Source organism: Rhinatrema bivittatum, chromosome 8 (genome assembly GCF_901001135.1).
Source record: "Rhinatrema bivittatum chromosome 8, aRhiBiv1.1, whole genome shotgun sequence".
Taxonomy (NCBI): domain Eukaryota; kingdom Metazoa; phylum Chordata; class Amphibia; order Gymnophiona; family Rhinatrematidae; genus Rhinatrema; species Rhinatrema bivittatum.
The window spans coordinates 240,807,339-240,834,074 of record NC_042622.1 but is presented as its reverse complement, the minus strand read 5'-3'; the positions used below and the strand labels follow the sequence as shown (position 1 = coordinate 240,834,074).

General features: G+C 43.0%; 1 protein-coding gene across 3 annotated transcripts in view; it reads right to left on the bottom strand.

Annotated features, from left to right (window-relative positions):
• Positions 1–26,736, bottom strand: part of MAST3 (microtubule associated serine/threonine kinase 3) — a 248,094-nt gene that overhangs the window by 138,542 nt on the left and 82,816 nt on the right. For 2 of the 3 annotated variants that reach the window (XM_029614319.1, XM_029614320.1), the window contains 2 exons: positions 811–883; positions 549–569 (listed from right to left, as the gene is read on the bottom strand). In XM_029614319.1, coding sequence (XP_029470179.1) covers positions 549–569; positions 811–883 — 94 coding nt within the window. The remainder of the gene's footprint in view (positions 1–548; positions 570–810; positions 884–26,736) is intronic. The other variant, XM_029614321.1, reaches the window with a different exon arrangement.

Here is a 26,736-nt window from a genome sequence, read left to right as displayed (position 1 = left end):
TTTGGAGATCTAGCCATTGGGTTTAGTCTTAGTGGCTCTCTGCAGGAGCAGAGGAAGAGGAAGGATGGTTGACCTGGAAAGTCCTAAATCACCTCCATACTTAAGTTGCAGATCAATAGCAAAATGGGGATTTTCTACCAGGCCCAAGACCTGCACTTCTGGCGAGAGGCAAGCCAGACGACATCTTTTGGTCTGTTCGTTGCTGAGGGACGGCCCCTACACAGCACGCACCTTGCCAAGGCCAATTCAGGAACTCTGATGTTCGCTCCTTAGAGGAAAGAATTAGGACTTTGTACTTCTTTCGCATTCACAATTAACCAGATAACAACCTGCTTTCACCACCAAATATACAAGATGCATTCCGAGATGCGATTTCCTAGCGCTGCAACCGTAGGGGTGGAAGACAAGAAACACTGCAAAGGAGCACAACTATAACAAACGTTCATTACATGCAGTACGAAAACTGAACTACCCCCACCCCTTCCTCCCATCCCACCCACACCCAGTTAGTTTAGCCTTGCATAGGTGGGGCTTGCGCTATAAATTACCTGTCGGTCCGAGGGCCGTGGCTGTTTGACAGAGAAAGAAAAACAGAAAAAGGAGTTAAGGCAAAGGAGAACAGAATTCAGAAGGGGGGGAAAAAAATACGCACAGCGCTGCACTGATTCTGGGTACAGAGAACCGTTTATAACAGATTTAACCCCCAGTAACTAAGTAGTGACCCGGATAAAAATCGGGGACTGCAAACTGCCCTCCCTCCACCCCCCCCCCCCCGAGGGTAAAAGCGGAGCAGGAGGCGTTTCCACTTACCTGCGCGCGAAGGGGAAATTGATGGAAGCGCTGGCTGAGAAGTTTCGTGGGCTGTCCAAGGGGCTGCTTCCGGCTTTGGGACAAACACACCGAGCCCCCACCCCCAAAAAAAAGAGAAAAAGAAATAATTTATATTAAAATCCCATTAAAAACAAAATTTAAAAAAATGTACGTATTTCTTTGGACAAGCAACACAAATCAGTAATGCGTTAATGTGCCTATTCTATTTTTTGAAAATTTAAAGCATCCAAATAAGCAACGTTATGTTTTCTAGAATAATTCTCAGGGTGACCAGAGGCGCCAGTCCTGGTTTTGCTATAGTTCCTGGTTTGATTGTTTTTCTTTAATAGGGGACTGAGGACTGCACTCCCCAAGAATGCAACCAGGAGATAGGAGCAAAGAGGAGGAGCCAAAAAACAAAAAATTAATTTGGCAGTTTAAAAACCCTGGAGTCAACTAAAAAAAAAAAAAAACTACCACCCAGAACAGTATCAATTATACCAATCTATAACATTTGTAAATACGTTCATTAATCAGTGTTTTTCATATATCTCTTTAGTACCACTTTATTCACAAAGGCCTTAATATACTATACACCGACACAGAGAAAGTGTCATAAAACATTTTCTAAACTATCTAAAAGCCTTCATACAGCCCAACACACTTACTCTCAAACATTCACACATAATCCCACATTATAAATAATGTATCTCAATATTCTTAAACCAAATGTAAAAATACATGTGCTCAAATGATCTTCCTAATTAGCGCACGGAAGAGACAGTCCCAACATGTCTCTCTTTCTTTAAATCTGATCATTTACAAATTGGCCTAATCTACGCTCCACCAGGATCTTTAGATTCTGACCCTTCACCAGTCATTGAACTCTCTGCCAAATACTTCAACCCAGACAAACCTGCCATCTTACTGGGTGATTTCAACTTACATGTCGATGCTTCACCACAATCCCCAAATTGTGTTACCCTACTCTCAGCTCTCAACTACATGGGCTTCACACAAATTATAAAAGCCCCTACCCACAAAGCAGGTCACACTTTAGACCTTATTTTCATTAATCAGTGCATCTCAAACACAAATACAATCACATGTTCACCTGTCCCTTGGTCGGACCATCAAATCATCAACACGACCTTCAAGCTTTCACAACATCCTCCACTTTCGTTCCCAAAAAACACTATTCAATTCAGGAAACCTTGTTCTACAGACCTTCTCATCAATCAGTTCACTAATGAATTATTACATCTCGATCTCTCCAACGCATCTACAGCCACCACCTCATGGTGCAACATCACCAAAAAGATCGCAGACATTACCTGCCCTTCCATCACAAAAGTAGTACAACCTTCGCCAGACAACAGGAAACCCTGGTTCACCCCAGAACTGAAGCTGCTTAAACAAGAGCTAAGAAATAAAGAACACACTTGGAGGAGAAACCCATCCCCCACAACATTAGCTATTTATAAAACCTCCCTCAATGCTTATAGGATTACCATACTGAGAACAAAGAGAGATTTTTTCTCAAAAAAAATACATCATTTCATATTTGATTCAAAAGCACTTTTCTCCTACGTTTCAGCTCTCACTAAACCATCACCTCCTACCATTCCTGATGATCAAGCACTCAACAAAGCATCAGAACTAGCAGAATACTTTAAGGATAAAATTGACAAACTGACTATCTCTTTCTCATCATCTTTTTCATATCCCCCTTTCCCTCACATTACCTCACCTCAACTAAATACAACGCTGGAAACTTTCGAGACCACTTCAGCACTTGAGATAGAAAACATACTTAAAAAAATGAAACCGTCATCTCATCCCTTAGACACAATTCCTACTAACCTTCTCATCGCAATAAGAAACTCCATATCAAAACCAATTGCAGACATCATTAACTGCTCTCTCTCCCAGGGTCTAGTTCCTGACCAACTTAAATTAGCCATTCTCAAACCTCTACTTAAAAAACCTAACCTTCCAACCACAGATCCAGCTAACTTCCGCCCAATAGCTAATCTGCCATTGATCGCCAAAATTATGGAAAAGATAGTCAATAAACAACTATCTGAATATTTGGAAGAAAACAACATTCTTGTATCTTCCCAGTATGGCTTTCGGAAATCGTTAAGCACTGAATCTCTCCTTATCTCTCTTACCGATTCTATTCTATCTAATATGGACAAAAAACAACCACATCTTTTGATACTACTAGATCTCTCTGCAGCCTTTGACACTGTCAACCATTCATCTCTATTAAAATGTCTGGCAGATATAGGCATTAAAGGAACAGTCTTCAGCTGGTTCAAATCCTTCCTAGCAAATAGACAATTCAAAGTAAAGATTAACAACAAAGAATCACAACCGATCCCTTCCAACCGGGGGGTCCCTCAGGGTTCCTCCCTTTCCCCTACCCTCTTCAACATTTACCTCTTACCTCTATGTCATCTACTTACTAAACTAAACCTAACTCACTATCTCTACGCGGATGACATCCAGATACTCATCCCAATCTCAGAATCCTTACAAAAAACCTTGGCTCACTGGAACAATTGTTTGCAACAGATCAATCATCTTCTCTCCAGCCTTTGCCTCATTCTTAACAACAACAAAACTGAGATCCTAATCATCAATCAAGACATCAACATCAAACTTCTAAACCCAGCTGACCTACTCAACTCATCCACTCCCATATTAAATCACTCACCACATGTTCGAGATCTAGGTATCATGCTAGACAATCAGCTCAATTTTAAAAAATTCATAAGCACAACCACCAAAGACTGTTTTTATAAGTTACAAGTCTTAAAAAAATTGAAGCCTCTTCTTTATTTCAACGATTTTCGGATGGTCCTACAAGCCATTATTCTATCAAAAGTCGACTATTGCAATTCGCTTCTCTTTGGCCTTCCATATTCATCCATCAAACCCCTCCAAATGCTACAGAACTCTGCAGCCAGAATCCTTACCAATACGAATAAAAGAGATCACATCACCCCCATTCTCAAGCTCCTCCACTGGCTGCCTATAAAGCAAAGGATCCTATATAAAGTACTCACCGTAATTCATAAATCCATTCACAATATCTCTCCTCTTCAATTATGTAACCAACTACGCCCTCACTCCTCCTCTAGACCCATCAGAGGAGCATATAAAGGCACACTCTATGTACCTTCAACAAAATCCTCGCATCATAAACGTGCCATATCTACAGCAGGCCCCATTCAATGGAATGCGCTCCCACCAGACATTCGGCTTGAGTTCTGCCACTCTTCATTCAAAAAAAAACTTAAAACCTGGCTCTTTAGCCAAGCTTTTCCAGGACCATGATCATCATTTTTCCCCCTCCAACCAGCAAGAACATATCTTCTTCACAAACCCCCATTTTCCATACCACTACCTACTTCGGTATCTAATCTCTTGCTGCAGGACACTTGAGACTTTCTCACTTATACGTTATAATTTTTATGCTCAATAAGACCTGTCAACTTAATTGTTTAAGTCTTTTTTTTTTTTTTCTCCTTTATCTTTTGGTCATCAATGTTACAACGTTATCATTAAATTTTGAACTTATGTACACTGTTCCAAGTTTCATAACCTTGTTCTATGTAATGCCTTTTGGCAATTTTCATGTTCTGTTTCAATGTAAACCGATGTGATCTTTATTTCATATAGGAACACCGGTATATAAAAATCTAAAAATAAATAAATAAATAAATAACATGTTGATAACAATGTATTATTTTTGATGAAGGCCGAATCTGATCCTCTTACACCCTTGCAGACAGTCAATAACTCTCAAAAGAGGCTTGTACTTAGTTTATGGAGTCCCATCCTGGTACAGAGACAAAATATTCAATACACAGTCTTCTTAATAACCACAAAGGAGAAACAATTTCATGATGTTAACAACACTGCCAGCATGACGTTTATTCCTGATCATCTGAGTCATACGGCACCGGACATCACAGCCTGGATAACTGAATGAACACAACTCTGTCAAAATTCTTCAGGACGATTAGGCACTGAAACTTCCAATCTGATTTTCTATATATATATATATTTATTTATTTATTTATTTAACATTTTTCTATACCGACATTCGCACAAGACATCACATCGGTTTCCAGACAACAGCAAATTCAGCCAACAGGGCTTTACATTGTAACTGATATTATAACTAGAGGGGAGGGAAGGGGCAGGGTAGTAACTTGGAACTATATGAGTATGCTGGGAACAGAGGAGGGAATAAGGGGGTTTATTTACAAAAAGCAGGGGTTAAGTACATTCTATAAACATTCTATTAAGTACATTCAATATACAAGGTGAGGGAGTGGAGGGGGGGCTAAGTTAGAGAGGGATGGGAGGTTGGGGGGGTGAGGAAGGGGTGGGGGGTGGAGGGGTGGAGGGGGAAGAAGGAGTCTGGGTGTGAGGTTGGGAGGGTTAGAGGGGGGGTGAGGGGGAGGGAGTGGAATTGGGATGGCAGATTAAGAGTAGGCGTGCGTGAAAAGCCAAGTTTTAAGTTTCTGTCTAAATTTCTTTGGACAGATCTCAAGGCGTAGACTGGTGGGCATTGAGTTCCATAGCTTGGGACCAGCTAAGGAGATGGAGCGTTGTTTGGTGGAAGCGAGGTGGGATAGTTTGCGTGTAGGAGTGGGTATTTTTGCAAGGTATGGTGATCTGGTTGGTCTTGATGTCGTACGAAGGTGGAGGGTGTCAGAGAACCAGTGCATGTTTGGGTTGTGGATGGCTTTGTGTATGAGGGTTAGAGTCTTAAAGATGATTCTTGAGGATATGGGGGAGCCAATGTAGTTGTTTAAGACTCATTTCTGTCCCTCCTGTATATAGAGAGACTCCAAGCAACTTCATCTGCAATTGTGAATCGCCAGATATAACACTCTCCCGAATATCTCAATATTATACTCTCCCGGCTGTCTCAGTAACTGATACTTCTAATGGACCTCCTCATTACTGGGGAGCAACTTGGTATCCTCCCAAATCCTCCCGACGCTGCAGTATTTCGGCACTCATATGTGCCTGCATCAGGGGAATATCTTCTACTCTAAAACAAAATGTAAACAACATTAAAAAAAAACCCCTTTTATTATATTAAACAACTTCCTTACCGGCCTTCTCCTCAAACATACTTCCACAGTGGCGATGCATGACTCTCTCATATCTACAACCCCCTTTTTAAATGTTAACTCTTCAGTCACAGAAACCGTTCCTCAGACGTAATAGCCCAGGTGAAGTTACTTGGAGTCTCTCTATATACAGGAGGGACAGAAATGAGTCTATATATAGAAAATCAGATTGGAAGTTTCAGTGCCTAATCGTCCTGAAGAATTTTGACAGAGTTGTGTTCATTCAATTATCCAGGCTGTGATGTCCGGTGCCGTATGACTCAGATGATCAGGAATAAACGTCATGCTGGCAGTGTTGTTAACATCATGAAATTGTTTCTCCTTTGTGGTTATTAAGAAGACTGTGTATTGAATATTTTGTCGATGTACCAGGATGGGACTCCATAAGCTAAGTACAAGCCTCTTTTGAGAGTTATTGACTGTCTGCAAGGGTGTAAGAGGATCGGATTCGGCCTTCATCAAAAATAATACATTGTTATCAACATGTTGGGACTGTCTCTTCCGTGCGCTAATTAGGAAGATCATTTGAGCACATGTATTTTTACATTTAGTTTAAGAATATTAAGATACATTATTTATAATGTGGGATTATGTGTGAATGTTTGAGAGTAAGTGTGTTGGGCTGTATTAAAGGGGTTATTGAAGAAGGTTTTTAGATCGTTTAGGAAATGTTTTGACACCTCCTCTATGTCATTGTGTAATGTATTAAGGCCTTTGTTTGTTGGTACTAAAGAGATATATGAAAAACACTGATTAATGATCATATTTACAAAATGTTATAGATTGGTATAATTGATACTGTTCTGGGTGGTAGTTTTTTTGGGTTTACTCTAGGTAAGAACAGTGTAGGGTGATCTTGTCTTTTCTCTAATTTAAAAACCCTAAGAAGAATGGTTATAATACGCGGGCTTTTGCACCACAAGTCCGGTTTCAGTCCTGAGGAGATATCAAGAGGCAGGCAGATTTAACAAAGTTTTGATGTGATGTAAAGAGATGACCTATATTAATCTTGGTATTTTCAATGGGGAAAAATGAGAGCAAAAATAAATAAAAACTAATAAATGCTCCCCCTGAATGTTTAAAGGGGGTTTTTTTTGTTTTTTTTTTTAAAGAAACGACTTTGTTAGAAAGACATCAAAACACAACAACATTTCTGGTAGCACAGGGCTCACCAGCTCTGATCCCGAAGAGCCACAAACAGAATATCCATAACAAACATGCATAAGCATGAGAGATTTGCATGCATTGCGTCCATTATGTATAGGGCTTCTGATTTTAGGTTTTAACCAATAAACCCTGATAAAATATCCCCCAATGCAAAAATCAAATAGGTGTTTATTAGATAAACAGCATAAAAACACCACTTCCCCTAGAACTTTCTCACCCCTCATTTGCCTTCCCTGGATCCTCTGCTTTGTTTTTGTGCCTCTTCCACACTGACTCCTCAGAAGCAAAAATGAATGTATTTGATTCAACCAGAAAAGGTACCAAAAGCATCGATAAACACTGATTTTACTGCCACCAAAGAGCCCCTAATTAGCTGGGAAACAAACACCTAAAATCATAATTATATGCAAATCTATCTAATGCATATTAATTATAAATATCCAGAAATCCAGGTCTGTTTGTGGCCCTTGAGGACCAGAGTTGGCCACATCTGAGATAGCATAATGCACGATTACAATAATAATAATAAAAAAAAAAGCACAATTTAAAAGAGCAGCTTTTTTTCACCATACCCTAAACTATCTGTTTGCTACCTGTGCAGCCATGTCCATTTCTTAATTAACAATTCTAAGACATTTAGACTATTGCAATGCTTTTATTTGGTCTCCCTGCAAGTACATTAAGACCACTTCAACTGTTACAAATTGCTAGAGCGAGGACCCTAATGGGCAGAAGAAAATATGACCATATTACTCCTACTTTGATGACTTTACATTGGCTATCAATAAAATTTAGAATTGACTACAAAGTTAAGTGTCTATTACACAAATCCATCTATAATGATAAAATAGAATGGCTAAATGCCTCTATATACCTTCATACTCCTCAACAAAATCTGAGATCAGCAAATAAATGTCTTTTGTCTATCCCCTTGGTACAAATAGTGCATTTAAGTGAGGTGAGAGAAAGCTATATTCATTGTTGGAACACTCTTCCGGCTGAATTAAGGCTGCAAAAAGACTTTTCAGTATTTAAGAAAATCCTGAAGACCTGGCTTTTCAAACAAGCGTATGAGGGAAATGATCTAATTAAGGCAATATCCTAAATTCATGTCAGATTAAGGACTAATGGAATTTGAATTATGAACAATTGAGGCCTCTTTATTTCTTCTGTTATTTCTCCTTGTTTTTATTTTTGAATTGTATTTTTGTTTTACTGTAACTTAAGTTTTATGTTTTCTATTTATTATAATGCATTTAATGATTTTAATGTAATTTTGTAATTTTATTGATTTTGTCTTTTATCATGTTATTTTTTTGTAAACTGTTATGACTGGTCACAGAATGACAGTATATAAACAAAATAAATAAACTAACTAACTAACATGGAGGTCTCCACATCCAAAACGCATATGTGCTTTCCTTACAATGAATATCAAAGCCATTCCTGAAGTATCCACCACCCACTTTTCAAGCTACCCACAATGAGTATTTACAGGTCTCAGAAGCAAGATAATTTGCATATTTCGGTAAGCCCCTGATAGCTCAAGAACTGGGGTACTCCAAGATCAGATTTGAAACCCACTGGCTTTTTGAGAGGTTGAAAGTTGTTAAATTCTCTTCCCCATACTCATTTGGTCTCACCATGAATTTTGATTCCAATTACTTATCGGGGGATCAGGCATCCCCCAGTGGGCCAGTTGCACTGGTCAAGTGGTCTTCATCTCAGCTCCTGCTGAGGGGGATGCCGTGGAACAAGGTTTTTGGTGGGACCGTCAGAGAACCCAATCCATTGTGGCCCGAGCGAGGTCCTGACGAGGCAACAATGGAGCCCAACCCAACACGGCCCAATGGAGATTTCAGCAGGACCATGACAGAACCCAACCCGCCATGGCCAGAAGAAAGGCTTATGGCCTGGGAACGGCAGAAGGATACATCTGGCAGTAGCAGGGCCTCCTCCTCCCACCTTCCCTCCGGCAATAAATAAGGAGCATCGTGGGTGCGGCCAAGGTCCTGAAAAAAGAACACCTGAGTGGGGTGCGAGTGAGTGCGAGAGAAAGCTTGAATGTGTGAATGAGAGATGGTGCTTGCATATGTATGAGAGACCTGCATGGATGCATATGATAGAGCGAGTGTCTTCATGTGTGTATGAAAGAGAGAAAGCCTGCATATGTGCATAAGAATGCCTGCGTATGTATGAGAACTGCATGTGGATGAGAGCGTGCCTCTGCATATATGCATGAGAGCCTTCAAATGTGTATGAGAGAGAGCGCCTGTGTGTGTGAGCCTGCATGTACATATGAGAAACAGAGAGCCTGCATGTGTATGAGAGAGAGAGAGAGAAAGCAGATATGTCTCAAGGAGAGAGAGAGAGAGAGAGGGTGGCCCCTTTCACCCAAATCCACAACAATCTCTGGGAAATCAAAAGATGCCAGGTATTTATTTATTTAATGGTATGGAGAGCTAGAGATTTTTAAATTATTTATTATTTTAAATTACTGGGTGATATTTCAGGTGTCTGCTGTTTTAAAATATTTTATTGGTGTTTGGAAAATATTAGAACAAATTTATGTGACTTTTTAAATTAGGGGCCCAATATTGAAAGATGGTCGTTTAAGTAATTTGGAAGGATATAACTTATCAGGCTAACTTTCACAGTACATTCTGCGGCACGGCTATGTCACTGAATATAAGTGTTTATATCTGTACGTAGCTTATAAGTTATAACTAATGTGGCCAAGACCGAATATTGTTACTTAGTTGCATAAGTTATGTGGCTAAGTCGTTCCACTCACTGCCCACCCTCAACTTATGCAGCTAACATTTAGCCATATAAAAGGACTTGTGTGGCTAAACGTAAGTGCATATTCAGCAGCCGCTACTTAACCAAAAAGGTCCTGCTTATCCACCTAAGTAGCGCTGAACGCACTTTGAATAATCAGGCCCCTTATGTTTGTTGGCTGTTTTGACATATTGATTCTTTTCATGTTTTAATATTATGAACAAAGGAAAATTGGTTCTTACCTGCTAATTTTCGTTCCTGTAGTACCATGGATCAGTCCAGACAGCTGGGTTTTGCCTCCCTTCCAGCAGATGGAAACAGAGAAAAACTTCGAGAGCGCCCCTTCTTAAGCCTAGATGCTGCCTGCATCTCTTCAGTATAAAAATTTCAAAGGAGAGGAAAATGGAATATGGAACAATCTGAGAATAAAGTCGCAATGGACCAGAAGAAATAACCTCTGTAACTATGTACATCTGAAAAAGAAAAACGAGAAACCTATACCCTTCTACAGCCGGCCAAGTACCTGCCGTACAAAACTAATATGAAAGCAGATAGAGCAGACTCTCCAGAACAAAAATCCCAGGCGGGCGTCTGGACTGATCCGTGGGTACTACAGGAATGAAAATTAGCAGGTAAGAACCAATTTCCTTTCCCTGTACATACCCAGATCAGTCCAGACAGCTGGGATGTACCAAAGCTTCCCCAATGCGGGTGGGACCTAGAGAGTCCCGCTCGAATGACACTGTCGCCAAAAAGTACACCCGGAGACTGAACATCTAACCTGTAGTGCTTGGCAAAGGTATGCAAGGATTTCCAGGTGGCTGCTCTGCAAATCTCTTGTGGAGAAAGCAACTGACATTCCGCCCACGAAGTGGCCTGAGACCTAATCGAATGAGCCTTGATGCCTCGGGAACAGGACAACCACGACATATGTAAGCGGAAACAATAGCCTCTTTCAACCAACTATAGTCACTATAGTGGCTATAGTCTCTTTGGACCCCATGTGCCCTTTCTTAGCGCCACTCCACAAAACAAACAGATGATCCGACATTTGGAAAGGGTTAATGACCTCTAAATAGCACAATAGGATCCTCTTGACATCCAAACATCTGAGTTCTTTGGCGAGGGGCACATTACTATCAATGTCAGGAAAAGCCGGGAGTTCCACCAACTGGTTCACATGAAAGGCAGAGACCACCTTGGGCAGAAAAGAGGGCATTATCCTTAAGGATACCCCTGAAGCAGAGATACATAGAAAAGGTTCCCTGCACGAAAGGGCTTAGAGCTCAGAAACCCTCAGAGCTGAACAGATCACCACCAAAAATACAGTCTTCAAAATCAAATCCTTCAGGGTGGACTTCCTGAGAGGTTCAAAGGGAGCGTCACAGAGGACCTTTAGGACCAAGTTCAGATTCCAAGACGGACACACCGGGCGAACCGGAGGATTCAGATGCTTCGCTCCCCTCAGAAACCGGAACACATCCGGATGCACTGCCAAATTTGCCCCAAGGAGCTTCCCTCTCAAACAGCCGAGCGCCGCAACCTGCACCCGGAGAGAATTAACAGACAATCCTTTACTAAGGCCATTTTGCAAGAACGCGAGAATCTGTGCCACCAAGGCCTGCCGAGGGAAAGTACCATGATCGTGACACCACAATTCGAAGACCTTCCAGACACGAACATAAGTCAGAGAAGTCGAGGTCTTCTAAGACTGCAGCAGTGTGGCGATCACACTATCTCAATATCCCCGTTTTCTTAGGTGTCTCCTTTCAAAAGCCAGGTCGCTAGACAAACGTGATCTGCCTGGTCGAAAAATATAGGACCCTGACGAAGTAAGTTTGGAAGATGGCTCAGTCGAAGAGGTCCGTCCACTGCTAGGTTGACTAGATCTGCGAACCAGGGTCGTCGGGCCACTCTGCAGCCATGAGGATTTTCCTCCCTGGATGAATCTCTATGCACCGTAGAATCTTGCCTATGAGGGGCCAAGGAGGAAACACATAAAACAACACGTCTTGCGGCCACGGGAGAACCAGCGCATCGACTCCTTTCGCTCCGTGTTCTCGCCTGCGGCTGAAGAAACGGGATGCCTTGGTATTCAGCCGTGTTGCCATCAGGTCGAGATGGGGAACTCCCCATTAGTGGGATATGAGGGACATCGCCTGCCGGGACAGCTCCCATTCCACGGGATCCAGGGTTTGGCGGCTGAGAAAGTCTGCCTGTATGTTGTCGACTCCCGCAATGTGAGATGCCGCTAGCAGGGCTAGATGCTTTTCGGCCCAGGCTATCAGACGTTGAGCTTCAAGAGCCACTGGTTGGCTCTTGGTTCCCCCCTGGCGGTTGATGTATGCCACCGTCGTCGCATTGTCTGAGAGGACTCTCACAGCCCTGTTGCGAAGGAGTGGGAGAAAATGCTGCAATGCCAGCCATATGGCCCTGGTCTCCAGATGATTGATAAGACCACTGTGCCTCTGTTGCTGACCAGTGACCCTGGGCTGACTGAGATTGACAGACTGCTCCCCAACTGGAGAAGCTGGCATCTGTAGTGACTATGACCCACTGAGGTACCTAGAGGGCCACCACTCGCGTCAGATGCTTCAGAACCAGCCACCAGGCCAAGACTGGATCTGGCAGAGACTGTGAGGAAGTTGAAATCCTCCAACATTGGGTCCCAGCGGGACAGGAGCGGTTTTTAATGGTCTCATATGCGCAAAGGCCCACAGGACCAACTCCAGAGTAGACGCCATGGAGCCAAAGACCTGCAAATAATCCCAGGCTCTGGGATCCGGGAGATTCAAGAGACGACGCACCTGCCTCTGCAGCTTGTCTATGCGTTCGGTCATAAGAAAAACCTTGCCTGCTCGAGTATCGAAGCATGCCCCCAGGAAGTCCAGAGTCTGCGAGGGAACAAGGTGACTCTTGGCATGATTGACGATCCAGCCAAGGGATGTCAATCAGTGCAGGACTTTCTGCACCACTTGCTTGCAGAGGTCCTCCAACTTCGTTGGAATGAGCCAATCGTCCAGGTAAGGATGCACCAATACCCCTTTCTCTGTGAAGGGCCTCTGCCACCACCACTATGACCTTCGTGAAAGTACGCGGCGCCGGCACCAGACCAAACGGTAGGGCACAAAACTGAAAATGTCTACCGAGAATTGTAAAGCAAAGAAACTTCTGATGTTCCCTGCGGATTCCAATATGCAGGTATCATCAGATCCAACGAGGCCAGGAACTTGCCAGAGCGGAGAGTCTCCATCCTGAAATGGGGCACCTTGAGAGCCTTGTTCATACCCTTGAGGTCCAGGATAGGCAGGAAGGTACCTTCTTTCTTTGGCACCACAAAGTAGGTGGAATAGCGTCCCACTCCCCACTCCTCCTGGGGGACGGGAACAATGGCCTCGAGGGATTGTAGCCTGTCAAGGGACTGACACACGATCCGCTTCTTTGCCTGTGAGCCACAGGGCGAAACCATGAAGAGGTCTTGGATAGGACGAGAAAATTCTAAAGCGTAGCAGAGTTCGATAATGCTTAGAACCTACCAGTCTGAAGTGATCTTGACCCATTCCTCGAGAAAGAGGGACAGCCATCCTCCTATGGCAGGGATAGAGGAATGGGTGGGCCAGATCTCATTGTGGAGGCTTGGCACCAAGGGAACCCTGTCTGGAGCCATCTCGGCCCGCTCGATGGCCACAAAAGGTATGAGCCCAGGGCTGCGAGCGCCCTGACGCTTGGTGACCCGCCGGGGTAGAAGTCCTGTTTTGGCAGAAGCGTCTTTCCCCCGAAAACGAGCGTGTGTCGGCATGAAGCCCAGGTGCTCTTAGGTCTATCCTCGGGAAGCTTATGGACCCTGTTGTCGACCAACGATTTTATCAGCTGCTCCAATTCTTCACCAAACAGGAACTTGCCCTTGAAAGGTAGGGCCCCAAGCTGAGACTTAGACAAGACATCAGTTGCCCAATTGCGTAACCACAGAAGCCGCCTTGTGGAGACCGCAGATGCCATGGTTCTGGAGGACGTACGGGGCAAGTCATATAAGGCATCTGCCCCAAAAGCCACTGCCACCTTGAGGTGCTCTGCTTGTGCTGCTTCCTGTGGAGGAAGATCCTGTGCACTCAGCAACTGCTGCACCCACCTTGAGGCTCGCCCGGAGCATATAGCTACTGCAGACGGTGGCTCTGATGCCAAGGGCAGAGGCCTCAAAAATTCTCTTCAGAAGGACTTCAAGTTTACGGTCTTGAAGGTCTTTCAGCGCCGCCGCCCCTGCCACTGGGATAGTGGTCTGCTTCGTGACGGTCGAAACTGCAGCATCTACTTTAGGTACCTTCAGAAGTTCCACTACAGCTTGACCACAGTTCAACCCACTCTGAGACCCGCATCTGGAGCATCCCACTCCCGGGCTATAAACCGTTGAAGCATCTGATGAAGCAGAAAAGTCCTGGTTGGGCCCCGCAAGCCCGCCACAACCAGATCGACCGTGTCTTGGGGCGAATCCGCCTGGGATAGAGCAAGGCCCAGTTCCTCAAGGACAAAGGGAATGAGGGACTCCAGCTCCTCCCTATGAAACAGATGGACTACCTTAGGGTCATCCCCATCAAATGCCAGAGGTTTCTCCGGATCATCATCCAGATCAGCGCCGAGAAGAAAGGCTGGGGTCCCATCCGGGGGTGCAGGCCCTGCGGGGTCCGCCCGCTCTGAGGGAGACGGCGCGTCCTTGCGTAACACAGGGTCCCGGATCTTCCGTATCTGAACTGACTCCAAAGGGGTTCCTGCTGGGACAAACTAGCCATTAAAAGCACAAAATCTGGAGTAAAGGAATGTGGATCTGGCACTTCCCCCACCGTGGGAAGGAGGCTCCTCCACAGAAAACTCAGTCAAATCGTCCCCAGTGTCCTCCAGGCTCACTGTAGCAGGAGAAAGCGGCGGCGAGAGATCCCCTCCCCCAGCCGCTCGAATCTGAACATCGACAAACATTTTCAAGATGGCCACTGTTCCTGCGCTGACAGGGAACGGATCGGCCTGAAGTTGCTGTGAGGTGGGACACTTAAGCGCCCCGCGGGCCCTGCCTGAGCTTCCTCACGCTGTTCCAGAGGATCCCACCCCATCGGGGAGGCACCGAGAACAAAGTCCATTGCGGAAGAGCCGCGTGGCTGACTCCCCGTAGGCCGAGCAACGCGCCTCACGTGGCATGGCTGCTGCTGCAAAAAAAAAAAAAGACCGGACAGGCACCCTAAAAAAGAAAACCCCTCCTGAGCTGAGTCGCACGTCTAGAAGAGACTGACCTGCCACCCACACAGCCTGGCCGGGAAATCCCCTTCTGACTCTTTTTAGGGTTTTGTTTTGTTTTTTTCCTCAAAGGTACAATACCATGGATAAGGGTAGGCTGCTCCAGATACCCACAGGGAGGGTATGGGGGTGTGTGTGGGGGAAGGGACTGGACCACTGGTATCACCCCAGGTGCCTCGCCAATCCAGGGAGCGCAGCGGGCTTCCCAGCACCTGCTACCTGGGGGGGGATGCTCCCACTGGAACCTAACAACCCCCAGGGAGGAAAGCTGTTTCTTCTGTCCTGCAAGACTAAGACTGTTACACTTTTTTTTTTTTTTTTTTTAACCCAATTGGGTCAGGACCACAGGTTTTGCACCACCTCCATCTGCTGGAGACAGAGAAATACAGAAGAGACGCAGACAACACATAAGCTTAAGAGGGGGCACTCTCAAAGTTTTTCTCTGTCTCCATCTGCTGGAAGGGAGGCAAAACCCAGCTGCCTGGACTGATTGAGTACGTACAGGGAATGTCATATCTCTTGATTTTATTGCTTGATGTTTTGGGAAGAGTGATTATGTTTGTTACAGTAGGGCTTGTTGTGGTTACCAGAGTATGTTTGTGAGCAAGAGAGAACAAGTGGAGCCAATCAGCATATGTTGAGTAAGAAGGCTATTTAAACCAGTGGGCCTGTGTGTGATTACAAAAGAGAGCAATTGAGCCAGTCAGCATGTATGTGAGCAAGAGCATCAGGGTGGGACACGGTGAGCATATCTGTGAGAGAGAGCATGTGAGCCAGTGTGTGATCTAATGAGCATGTATGTGAGAGAGAGAATATAAGGGAGTTTTATGAGCATGCACATGTGTCTTAGAGAAGAAAGTTTGTTTATTTCTCACCCCTTACTAATCCATGACAATCTCAGGATGACCAGAATCTTAAATTCCCAGTACAGAGAACGGGATTTATTTTAGCTTTAATTTTAATTATTGGGTGTTTGCTAGTTTGAAATATTTTATTGATGTTTGGGAAATTAAAATATATATATATTAAATGTTCATAATCATTGGATGTTTTGAAATATTTATTCTGTTTATGAGTTTGGTTTTAGTATTATGATTGATTTATATTTCTTGATGTTACTGTTTAATGTTTAGTGAGGAATGATGTTTGTTTTTCCATTCCATACCGTACAAACTTAGATTGTAAGCCCTCTGGGGATAGGGAAATACCTACAGTACCTGAATGTAATCCACTTTGAAGCGCTGAAAAAGTGTGAAAAGCAGAATATAAATAAAATAAATACAGAGCCTTGCTTGTTGCGGTTTCAAGATCGGTTTTTGTCTACATTTGTTTATTATCTCTTCATTTTGGATTTGATGGGGTCTGTGTGTTCTACATGTGTAACTGAGGTGAGATATTCTGCTAGCATGTAATAATGCTTCCTCTAAATACGACTAAGTGTGTACACATTTTTTTCGTGTGAGCAACAATTTTTTAAACCAACAATTTTTGAGCACCAGCATTACTGTTCCATTTCTTTATATATAGCACAAAGAAAAATGTATGTGAGCGATCATGTAAAACAGTAAGCAATGCTCTAAAATGTATGAGCAATTGTTCACATGCTCAGCTTAGAGGGAACTATGGCATGTAGTTTCTGGGCAGGTATCTAACACCTTGGCTTGTACTCATTTCCTAATAGCACGAGTATTGGTGTTTTAGGGTCTGATGTAACATTTGCAATGTTACTTTTTCATAGGTAGGGTTATTACTGTTTGAGTGCTGTCTGTTAGTGCTATTTTCGAATGGGAGGTTTACTATATTGCAATTCATTTTACTCAAAGCTTTTTGAAGGCCAAGCTCACACCCAACACGCTTTACAATACGCTGTAATACCATATAGCTGCAGGTGGCTTTTTTTGCAGAGAGAGTTTCCACGTTGGTAACATAGTAGTGCATATAAATAATATACATATTGTATGTGACATTTTTACCTTAAAGAACTGTACTTTGAATGCTCTTTTTCATGTAAAATCTGTTATTATAAATTACCCTTGCATCAGCCCTGGCTGCTCTGGCTCCAGAAGAGAAAGCAGGATTCCCATCTGGAGCTGGGTTAGTGGCTCTCCCTCGTCTCGGCTAGGATTAAAGTTTTTCTTTTTATAAGCCCAGGGATCAGTGTGGATCACTTCTGGTCCCCTATCCCCTAGAGTCGGTAGGCAGAGCCGAGCCTGGGGAACCATAAAAGCAGCAGACTGTGCAGCATGCAGTCAATGCGAATGCACTGGAGTGCGGAGAAGTGGAGGCAAGCTACAGGCACAGGAAGGGAGAGAGTGAGCGAGGAGGAAGAACCTGTGCAGTGTTGGGAAGGCTTCTGTCTAAGGTGACTGGACTGAGCTGTGAGAGGAGCTGGAACCAGCAAGTCTCAGAGTGGGATTGGAAAAGGAGGAGACTGCTGCAGAATGAGGAAGAGCTGGCAGCAAGCAGGAACTTTATGCAACGGTAGTGTTGGGGTGGGAGCGTGCACTGTATGAGCACATAAGCAGCAGCACAACAGTAGCATGTTAGAGAGCAGAGTTGCTTACACATGGGTGGCATCATGAGATGGAGACTCGATGCGGAAAACTTATGTCGAAGTTTCTAGAACTTTGACTAGGCACACAGAGCATGCCCTATACCATGTGTCCACGCGGGATCCCTCTTCAGTCATGTAACATAGAATTACGATTAAAATAAAATAAAATAGGAGAAACCCAACTCTGCGGGGTGGTGGGCAGGTTTTGTGAGGACTAACATCCTGTTATCCTCAGAGAACACCTGCTACAGGTAAGCAACTCTGCTTTTTCCAAGGACAAGCAGGCTTGTAGTCCTCACACATGGGTAATCCCTAGCTACAGGCTGCTCCCCAACACAAAAGAAGCCCAACAGACACCTAACCAGGTGCCAACGGGCACAACAGCTCACAGCCTGAACCCAACAACGGGCGAGTTGGGAGAGTTAGGTTCTACACCTCAAACAGGTTCCGAAGGACAGGCCAAACCTATCCAGGCAGTATTGGGATGTAAACATCTGGAGAGAACTCCAGTCGCAGCCTTGCAGATCTCCATGGAAACTGGTCATAAGTGGGCCACAGATACTGCCATGGCTCTGACTGAATGAGCCTTAACATGACCCCCAAGATGCAGTCCTGCCTGAGCATAAGTGAAGGAGATGCAATCTGCTAACCAATTTGATAGTGTCTGCTTGGCAATGGCAATACCCAACCTATTCTTGTCAAAAGAAATAAAAAGTTGGGAGGACTATCTATGGGTTTCTGTCCTATCCAGATAGAAGACTAAGACTCGCTTGCAGTCCAAACTGTGCAGAGCTCATTCGCTTGGTGTGAATGGAGCCTAGGAAAGAATGTTGGCAGGACGATTGACTGGCTAAGATGGAAATCCGTCACCACCTTAGGCAGGAACTTAAGGTGCCTACACAAGACCATCCTGTCATGATAAAATTTAGAATAAGGTGGATGAGTCACTAAGGCCTTGAGCTCTCTGACCCTATGCGCTGAAGTGACCGTCACCAAAATAGATAGGATTTTAGACAGTGCTGGGGAGAAGCCAGCTGTCGTGGTACATCTGGGCACCAATGACATAGGAAAATGTGGGAGGGAGGTTCTGGAAGCCAAATTTAGGCTATTAGGTAGAAAGCTTAAATCCAGAACCTCCAGGGTAGCATTCTCTGAAATGCTCCCTGTTCCACGCGCAGGTCACCAGAGGCAGGTAGAGCTCCGGAGTCTCAATGCATGGATGAGACGATGGTGCAAGGAAGAGGGATTCAGTTTTATTAGGAACTGGGGAACCTTTTGGGGAAGGGGGGAGTCTCTTCCGAAGGGATGGGCTCCACCTTAACCAGGGTGGAACCAGACTGCTGGCGCTAACCTTTAAAAAGGAGATAGAGCAGCTTTTAAACTTGAACAAAGGGGAAAGCCGACAGTCGCTCAGCAGCGCATGGTTCGGAGAGAGGTATCTTCAAAGGATACTAATGATGCATTAGAATTAGGGCATCCCGACAGTGAGGTTCCAATAATTAGAAAAACAGTCCAAGTGCCTGTAACTAAAACTCACCTGAGCTAAAAAATTCTAACTTATCCCTATCAATTAAAAAGCAGAGGGGGTCACGTGATGCGGTGCAGCTAAGCAGACGTGTCTGCAAAAGCTCTGTGCTCTGATCTCCAGAGTCCGCAACAAACGTGGGCATCCGGGGACCACAGACCTCTCAAACTTTTGGGAAATACTCGTCTTATGTCCATAGACAAATTCATGCTGAGATCGCCAGGTGCAATGCCCGTTAAGGGAACTAAAAGGGACAAAGAAAAAGCTAGCGGTACAAGCTCTAAAATGGCGGACTCTGCCGCTCAACCAGTTTCTCCAGCCGAGAGCACGACCACAAAACCAAAGGACGACTTAACAGTGAGTGTTACTAATGCAGTCTTGGCGTTGGACTCCCGGTTCACGGAATTAGCGTCTAAATTTCAAGAAGTTAAAGATGCACTTACTGAATTACACCCAAGGCTCGACTTTGTGGAGCACAGCGTGTCCACATTAGAAGACGAGCGCACGGAACTTACTACTAAAGTATTGTATCTGGAGAAATTAGCTGGAACCCAAGCAGATAAGCTAGATGACTTGGAGAATAGGGCAAGAAGAAATAACATACGACTGGCGGGTTTCCCCGAAAATGTAAGTGAACAGGACCTAGAAAAATTCCTAACAAAATGGCTCCTTGACACGTTAGAACTGCATGATTTGTCTGAGCCTTTGCATATTGAGCGGGCACATCGTTTAGGGAGACAAAGAGATGGGGACCCCAGACCCCGCCTAATAATCGCTAAGATTATGAGTTGGGCACATAAGCAAAAAATAATGCAAGCATACCGGAAGAAGCAGAAAGTTATGTACCAAAATATAGAGATAAGAATATTCCAAAGACTTCTCTGTGCAATTAGTACAGAAGAGAAAATTATTCAGCCCACTATGCACTGAATTGTACAAAAATAATGTGCGATTTCAGTTATTATACCCTGCTATATTGAAAATTCGACATGATGGAAAAGATCATCAATTTACTGAAGTGGAACCGGCCAAACTATTTATGGCAGGATTGTCAAAGGATTGAACTGTTCTTTTATTTACAAAGGTTGATCCTCGGATCGGGATTACCCAGAGTGATCTCTGTGTGCCCTAACTTTGGACTTGTAGTTGGAAAATAAGATCGCGGGTCAGCAGATAAAACTCCGGATTATGATGGGCAACTTACTACTTGGACTGGTTCTGAAATATTAATACCAACGGGTCTGATGTGGAAGGCTGGAACTCATGGAGCCCCACGGGGTTATACTGCCTCCTCAGCAATACATAACTATCCAGTCTAGGTTATTCTCGTTGAAGTTCTCAGCTATTCTCCATATTCTAGGCACCAGCCACGACTGTGGTTTTTGTTTTTTTTGTTTTTTTTGTTTTTTTTTTTTTTATCAATAAGGCTGGCTGAATATAAAGCGAACAATTTAATTTCTGGGTGCCAACAAGCAAAAGCCTTTTATCCTTCACTGGCCATAAACTCCATTTAGTGTTTTATATGCTTACAGCTGGTTATTTACATATATCTTTTTTCTAAACCACGTTTATCATGGCCAAGAGTTTTGTATTAACTTGCTCGTCTAACTGTATTACATTTGAATGCTGACAAACACGGGAGGTGGATGGCAACACTAAGACTGAAATCCTTCCTGCGTTGGATGGGTCCTAGGGGTGCACGGGTTTGCTTTTGTCTTTACAGTTGTTGTTGATACTTGTTGCTGACTCGGGAGGGGGGAGCACATCGCGTCATTAACGTGTTCCCACATACTCCTCGTGTAGAGGGAATCTTAGTTGACTAAGATGAGAGAGGGGGGATGGGGATTAAGGGTTTACTATGTGGTATATTTCTCTCATTCTGCATTGAAGGGTACGATAGTTTGAAGCTTACTAACACGTCAGGTAGACAGAGTTCATCTCTTGGGAAACATTTTTTTTTATATTACCAGTCCTAAACCATGATTCTGCAGACTCAGGCTGGGGAGCCTGCAGTTACTCACTTACAGTGATCGGACACACAGTTAATTTTTGGAAATTTTTCATAAATCTCTGAGATTAGCAAGTCTAAATGTAAATGGTCTGGACAACCCAATAAAACACACAAAGGTGCTCTCCTTTCTAAAACGATCAAAAACTCATATTGCCTGTTTACAGGAAACACATCTCACTGCTTCCGAAAGCAGGAAATTACAAAAAGATTGGGTGGGAGCTACTTTTTACTTGCCTGCTGTCAGAAAAAAAGCGGGGGTAGCTGTGCTTGTACATAGGAGTGTTTCTTTCCAACTATTGTCTGAGTTGTCGGACTCTGAGGGCAGGTATATTATTCTTATAGGTAAAGTAAATGGAAAGGAGATCACCATTTGTAACATCTATGGACCAAACATACCCGATAAAAAGATTTTCTCATCCATTACAAACATGCTAATCACACACGGAAAAGGGGGCATATTCATAATGGGCGATTTTAATAGTGTGCACGACCCGGTACTGGACCGTTCTGTCCCCCCAGGAAAACTAGCTCAGAAGCTCCAGAAAACGAGTATTAGCCAGATTTGTCAGGACTTGCAACTACTAGAGTATTGGAGAACCCTCAACAGTGATGCGCATGATTATGCACACGTTTCCAAAGCGCATGGCACCCTTTCCAGGATAGATTACATTTTGGGTTCTGCAAATCTTTTTCATAGGATATCATCAGCAGAGATAGGGCCCATGGGAGTATCTGACCATGCGTTAATTTGGGTAGATTTCCAATTGGAAAATAAGTTACCACCCCATTCTTGGTGGCAGTTTCCAGCATACTTGAAAGAGGATGTTCCCTTTCAACAATTTTTGCGAAATAAATGGGAACAATATCAAATCAATAATGAACAACATAAACAAGACATGAACTTATTTTGGGAAACTGGGAAAGCAGTCATGTGAGGAGAAATAATATCGTATGTGCGGAGTAGGAATAAACTAATACATGAGAAGATCATATCCCTGGAGGTGGAGCTCAAAAAGGCCAAAGGTGAAATAATAAGAAACCCAACCCAGGCCAATTTTAATCAGTATTACACCACACTGAGCTCTTTGCAATCATATCTACATCAGAAATCATTAAAGGCCTTTCATTATAAGGAACATTGATATTTCCGGTTCGGGAATAAGTCAGGTAGACTACTGGCGAAATTGGTGAAACTCAGGCAAAGTAAAACTTATATAGACAAACTAAAGACACCCCAAGGGAATTGGGCAGTTCAGGGGAATGACATGTGAAATGTTGAAGGGTTTCTACGAGAATTTGTATACGGAGGATAGAACAGGTGGCAGTAAAGAGGAAGCCTCTTTTTTTAGGAATCTCAATATCCCTCAAATATCTCCATTACAATTGGATTTTCCGAACTCTCCTATTTCGGAAACTGAAATTCAGACAGCTATTAAAACATGTAAAGCAGGTAAAGCGCCAGGTCCGGATGGAGTTACATATGACTATTACAAAATACTAGGGGATACAATTACCGAGGCACTTGGTTCATTTTATCAAGGCGCTTTAGATAAAAAACAATTTCCCTCACAGTTTAATCAAGCCTATATTACCATATTACCTAAACCAGGATCTTACCCAACCGGCGTCTTACAGACCAATTTCACTATTAAATTGTGATCTCAAAATACTTGCAAATGTTTTGGCAAAGAGACTGAGTGCGATACTCCCCTCCCTGATCTCACCACATCAGGTCGGATTTGTGAAGGGACGGTCGGCCAGTTCGCATATTGCAAAATTGGTTACTGCTATTACTTATTGTCAAAAGCATAAGTTACCTTCTATGGCAGTGAGCTTTGACTCTGAGAAAGCTTTCGACCGAGTTTCCTGGGATTATATGTCTTCAGTATTGGGGAGGTATGGGTTACATGGGGATCTCTTTTCATATATCACTCTTTTATATCAGTCACCCTCCTCTCACATATTGGCGAATGGTCATGCATCCCAAGTCTTCGAACCTAAACGAGGTGTACGGCAAGGATGCCCTCTGTCACCTTTATTATATATTATGGCCATAGACCCCTTGTTACGCTTTATTTATAATGATAATTCCATTAGAGGTCTTACTCATAGCGGTTTTACGTTCAAAGTGGCAGCGTTTGCCGATGATATTCTCATATATCTGATGAATCCTCAACAGTCCTTACCGAAAGTTCTTGAACTACAAAAATGGTATGGTACATTTTCCGGACTTAAAATTAAATGTGGACAAATCTGAAGCCCTAGAAATTTATGGAGAGTTGCGAACAGCATGGGGTTCGTCGTTCCCCCTTAAATGGGCTCAAAAACAAATTAAGTATTTGGGAGTTTTCATACCCAATCTAATTACATCTGTCTACGATATTAAGCAGCCCTTATTACAAAAAATGGAAAAACGAGTGGCTAACTGGACATCACTCCCCCTATCTTTAACAGGACGGATCCACTTATTCAAGATGATGGAACTCCCTAAATGGTTATACCTATTTCAAATGCTTCCAATTTGGTTAAAGAATAGGGATCTGTGCTCCATATATAAAATTTTGCGAAAATTTTTGTGGCGAGGGAAACGGTCCAGATTAGCGATGAGATACTTACAACTTAGATCAGGAAATGGTGGAATGTCATGCCCGAATTTCAGAGATTACAACTTAGTAAGTATGATGAGACACATCCGGGACTGGATACTGGGTACTGAATTTTTTTCTCCTTCTACTTTCATCTGTAGTTGGCTCAATAATTATTCTTTAGCATCCCTTTTACAACTCAAACAGAGCCAGCTTCCACAAGCTTGTAGAGGTTATCTGATACTTCACTCTAGCAGACAAGCATGGTCCTATTTTTGTATTAAAATGGGGATTCCATGGGGTCCTCTTCCCCTTATGATGGAATTATGTGACAACCCCCAGTTTCCACCCGGTATAGGACAACCTGTATTCCACAACTGGGCACAGAAGGGGCTGGTAAGGGTATCCCAACTATTTTCTCCCACAGACATTACGATGTATAGTTTCTCAGAGATCCAAAGTAAATTTCATATTCCTAAGGAAGATTTTCATGCGTGCCTTCAGGTGCGACATTACATCTTCCAAGCAAAATAGCCTACAATTTCTTCAGGTCAGCGGATCTGTCTAGAAGCAATGTTCTGTACCACACCACAGAAAGTATTCTTGCTCAATATTCTTTACAATGTTACACTCGCATTTGAATATTAACGCTTATGATACGGTTTTAAACAAGTGGGCTAAATATCCATCTATATCATTAACAACTATAAAAGTCAAACAATATTTTTTACCAAGCAGTAAGATTACAGAAAATGCCAATTTGAGAGAGTTACACTTTAAATTTATCTGGCAGCTATACTGTACTAATTTAGCAGCTTTTAAGTTGGGGATTGCAGCTTCTTCTCTTTGTCTGAAGTGTGAAACAGAGGAGGGGCATTATTTACATAGTTTCTGGGAATGTAGTAAAATCAAGCAGTTGTGGCTAGAGGTTCAACAACAATGTTCTCAGATATGTGACTGCATACTTCCTCTTGACCCAATGCTATGGTTGTTTGGTTTGTTTAATGATAATCATTACTCGCTAAACTCTTCACAGAAACTCTTCATAAGTAAAGCTGGTATTATTGCTAAAAATGTTATTGTTAACAATTGGATATCTAAAGATCCACCTAACATCATCCACTGGAATAGGAAACTACTACAAATAGCTATGTTTGAACACATGACGGCAAAATCTCTGAGTGTCTCGAAACAACAGCACACCACTGCTGTCTGGTCAGCTTATCTGCAGAACCAACCTGCGCACCTGGTCAATCATATTTCCAGACTAGACTCGGAACAGAAACAAGGAGGTCAAAGTCTTTAGTGAATCAATGTCTTTGTGGTTTTTATTGTCTAATCTTATTGTGGAAGTTGCCCTTCATTACTGTCGCCCATATGCAATATTGTTTCATTGCTTCAATGCTTTAATGTATTATTATATCAATGTAAACCAAATGAAAGTTTGAGAGAATAGGAAGAAACAGATGTTAAAGAAAGGGTGGGGGGGAGGGATGGGCAAGATTAGGGAAGGAATGGGGGGAAAAGAACATCCGAGCTATATGACATTTACGATACTCCAGCCGATGTTACCTCATGCTGAATGTTAAATTTACGTTTATGTGACGTTATGAAAACATTTCTAATATTACTGTTCTGTTATATTGTGTCAGTTATGCATCATATTGATCATTGTTTGGATTTTCTAAAAACCCAATAAAAACATATAAAATTAAAAAAAAAAAAAAGCAGAATGAAAATACAAACAAAAAACAAACTTTGAAATGTTTGTATGCTAATGCTAGAAGTCTAAGAAGTAAGATGGGTGAATTAGAATGTATAGCAGTGAATGATGACAGACTTAATTGGCATCTCTGAGACATGGTGGAAAGAGGATAACCAATGGGACAGTGCTATACCGGGGTACAAATTATATCGCAATGACAGAGAGAAGCACCCGGGAGGAGGTGTGGCGCTTTATGTCCGGGATGGCATAGAGTCCAACAGGATAAACATCCTGCATGAGACTAAATACAAAACTGAATCTTTATGGGTAGAAATCCCTTGTGTGTCGGGGAAGACTATAGTGATAGGGGTATACTACCGTCCACCTGGTCAAGATGGTGAGACGGACAGTGAAATGGTAAGAGAAACTAGGGAAGCTAACCAAATTGGTAGTACGGTAATAATGGGAGACTTCAATTTCCCCAATATTGACTGGGTAAATGTGTCATCGGGACACGCTAGAGAGATAAAGTTCCTGGATGGAATAAATGATAGCTTTATGGAGTAATTGGTTCAGGAACCGACGAGAGAGGAAGCAATTTTAGATCTAATTCTCAGTGGAGCACAAGACTTGGTGACAGAGGTAACGGTGGTGGAGCCGCTTGGCAATAGTGATCATAATATGATCAAATTTGATTTAATGACTGGAAGAAGAACAGTGTGCAAATCCAAGGCTCTCGTGCTAAACTTTCAAAAGGGAAACTTTGATAAAATGAGGAAAATTGTTAGAAATAAACTGAAAGGAGCAGCTACAAAAGTAAAAAATGTCCAAGAGGCGTGGGCATTGTTAAAAAATACCTTTCTAGAAGCACAGGCTAGATGTATTCCACACATTAAGAAAAGTGGAAAGAAGGCAAAACGATTACCGGCATGGTTAAAAGGGGAGGTGAAAGAAGCTATTTTAGCCAAAAGATCTTCATTCAAAAATTGGAAGAAGGAACCAACAGAAGAAAATAGGATAAAGCATAAATGTTGGCAAGTTAAATGTAAGACATTGATAAGACAGGCTAAGAGAGAATTTGAAAAGAAGTTGGCTGTAGAGGCAAAAACTCACAGTAAAAACTTTTTTAAATATATCCGAAGCAGAAAGCCTGTGAGGG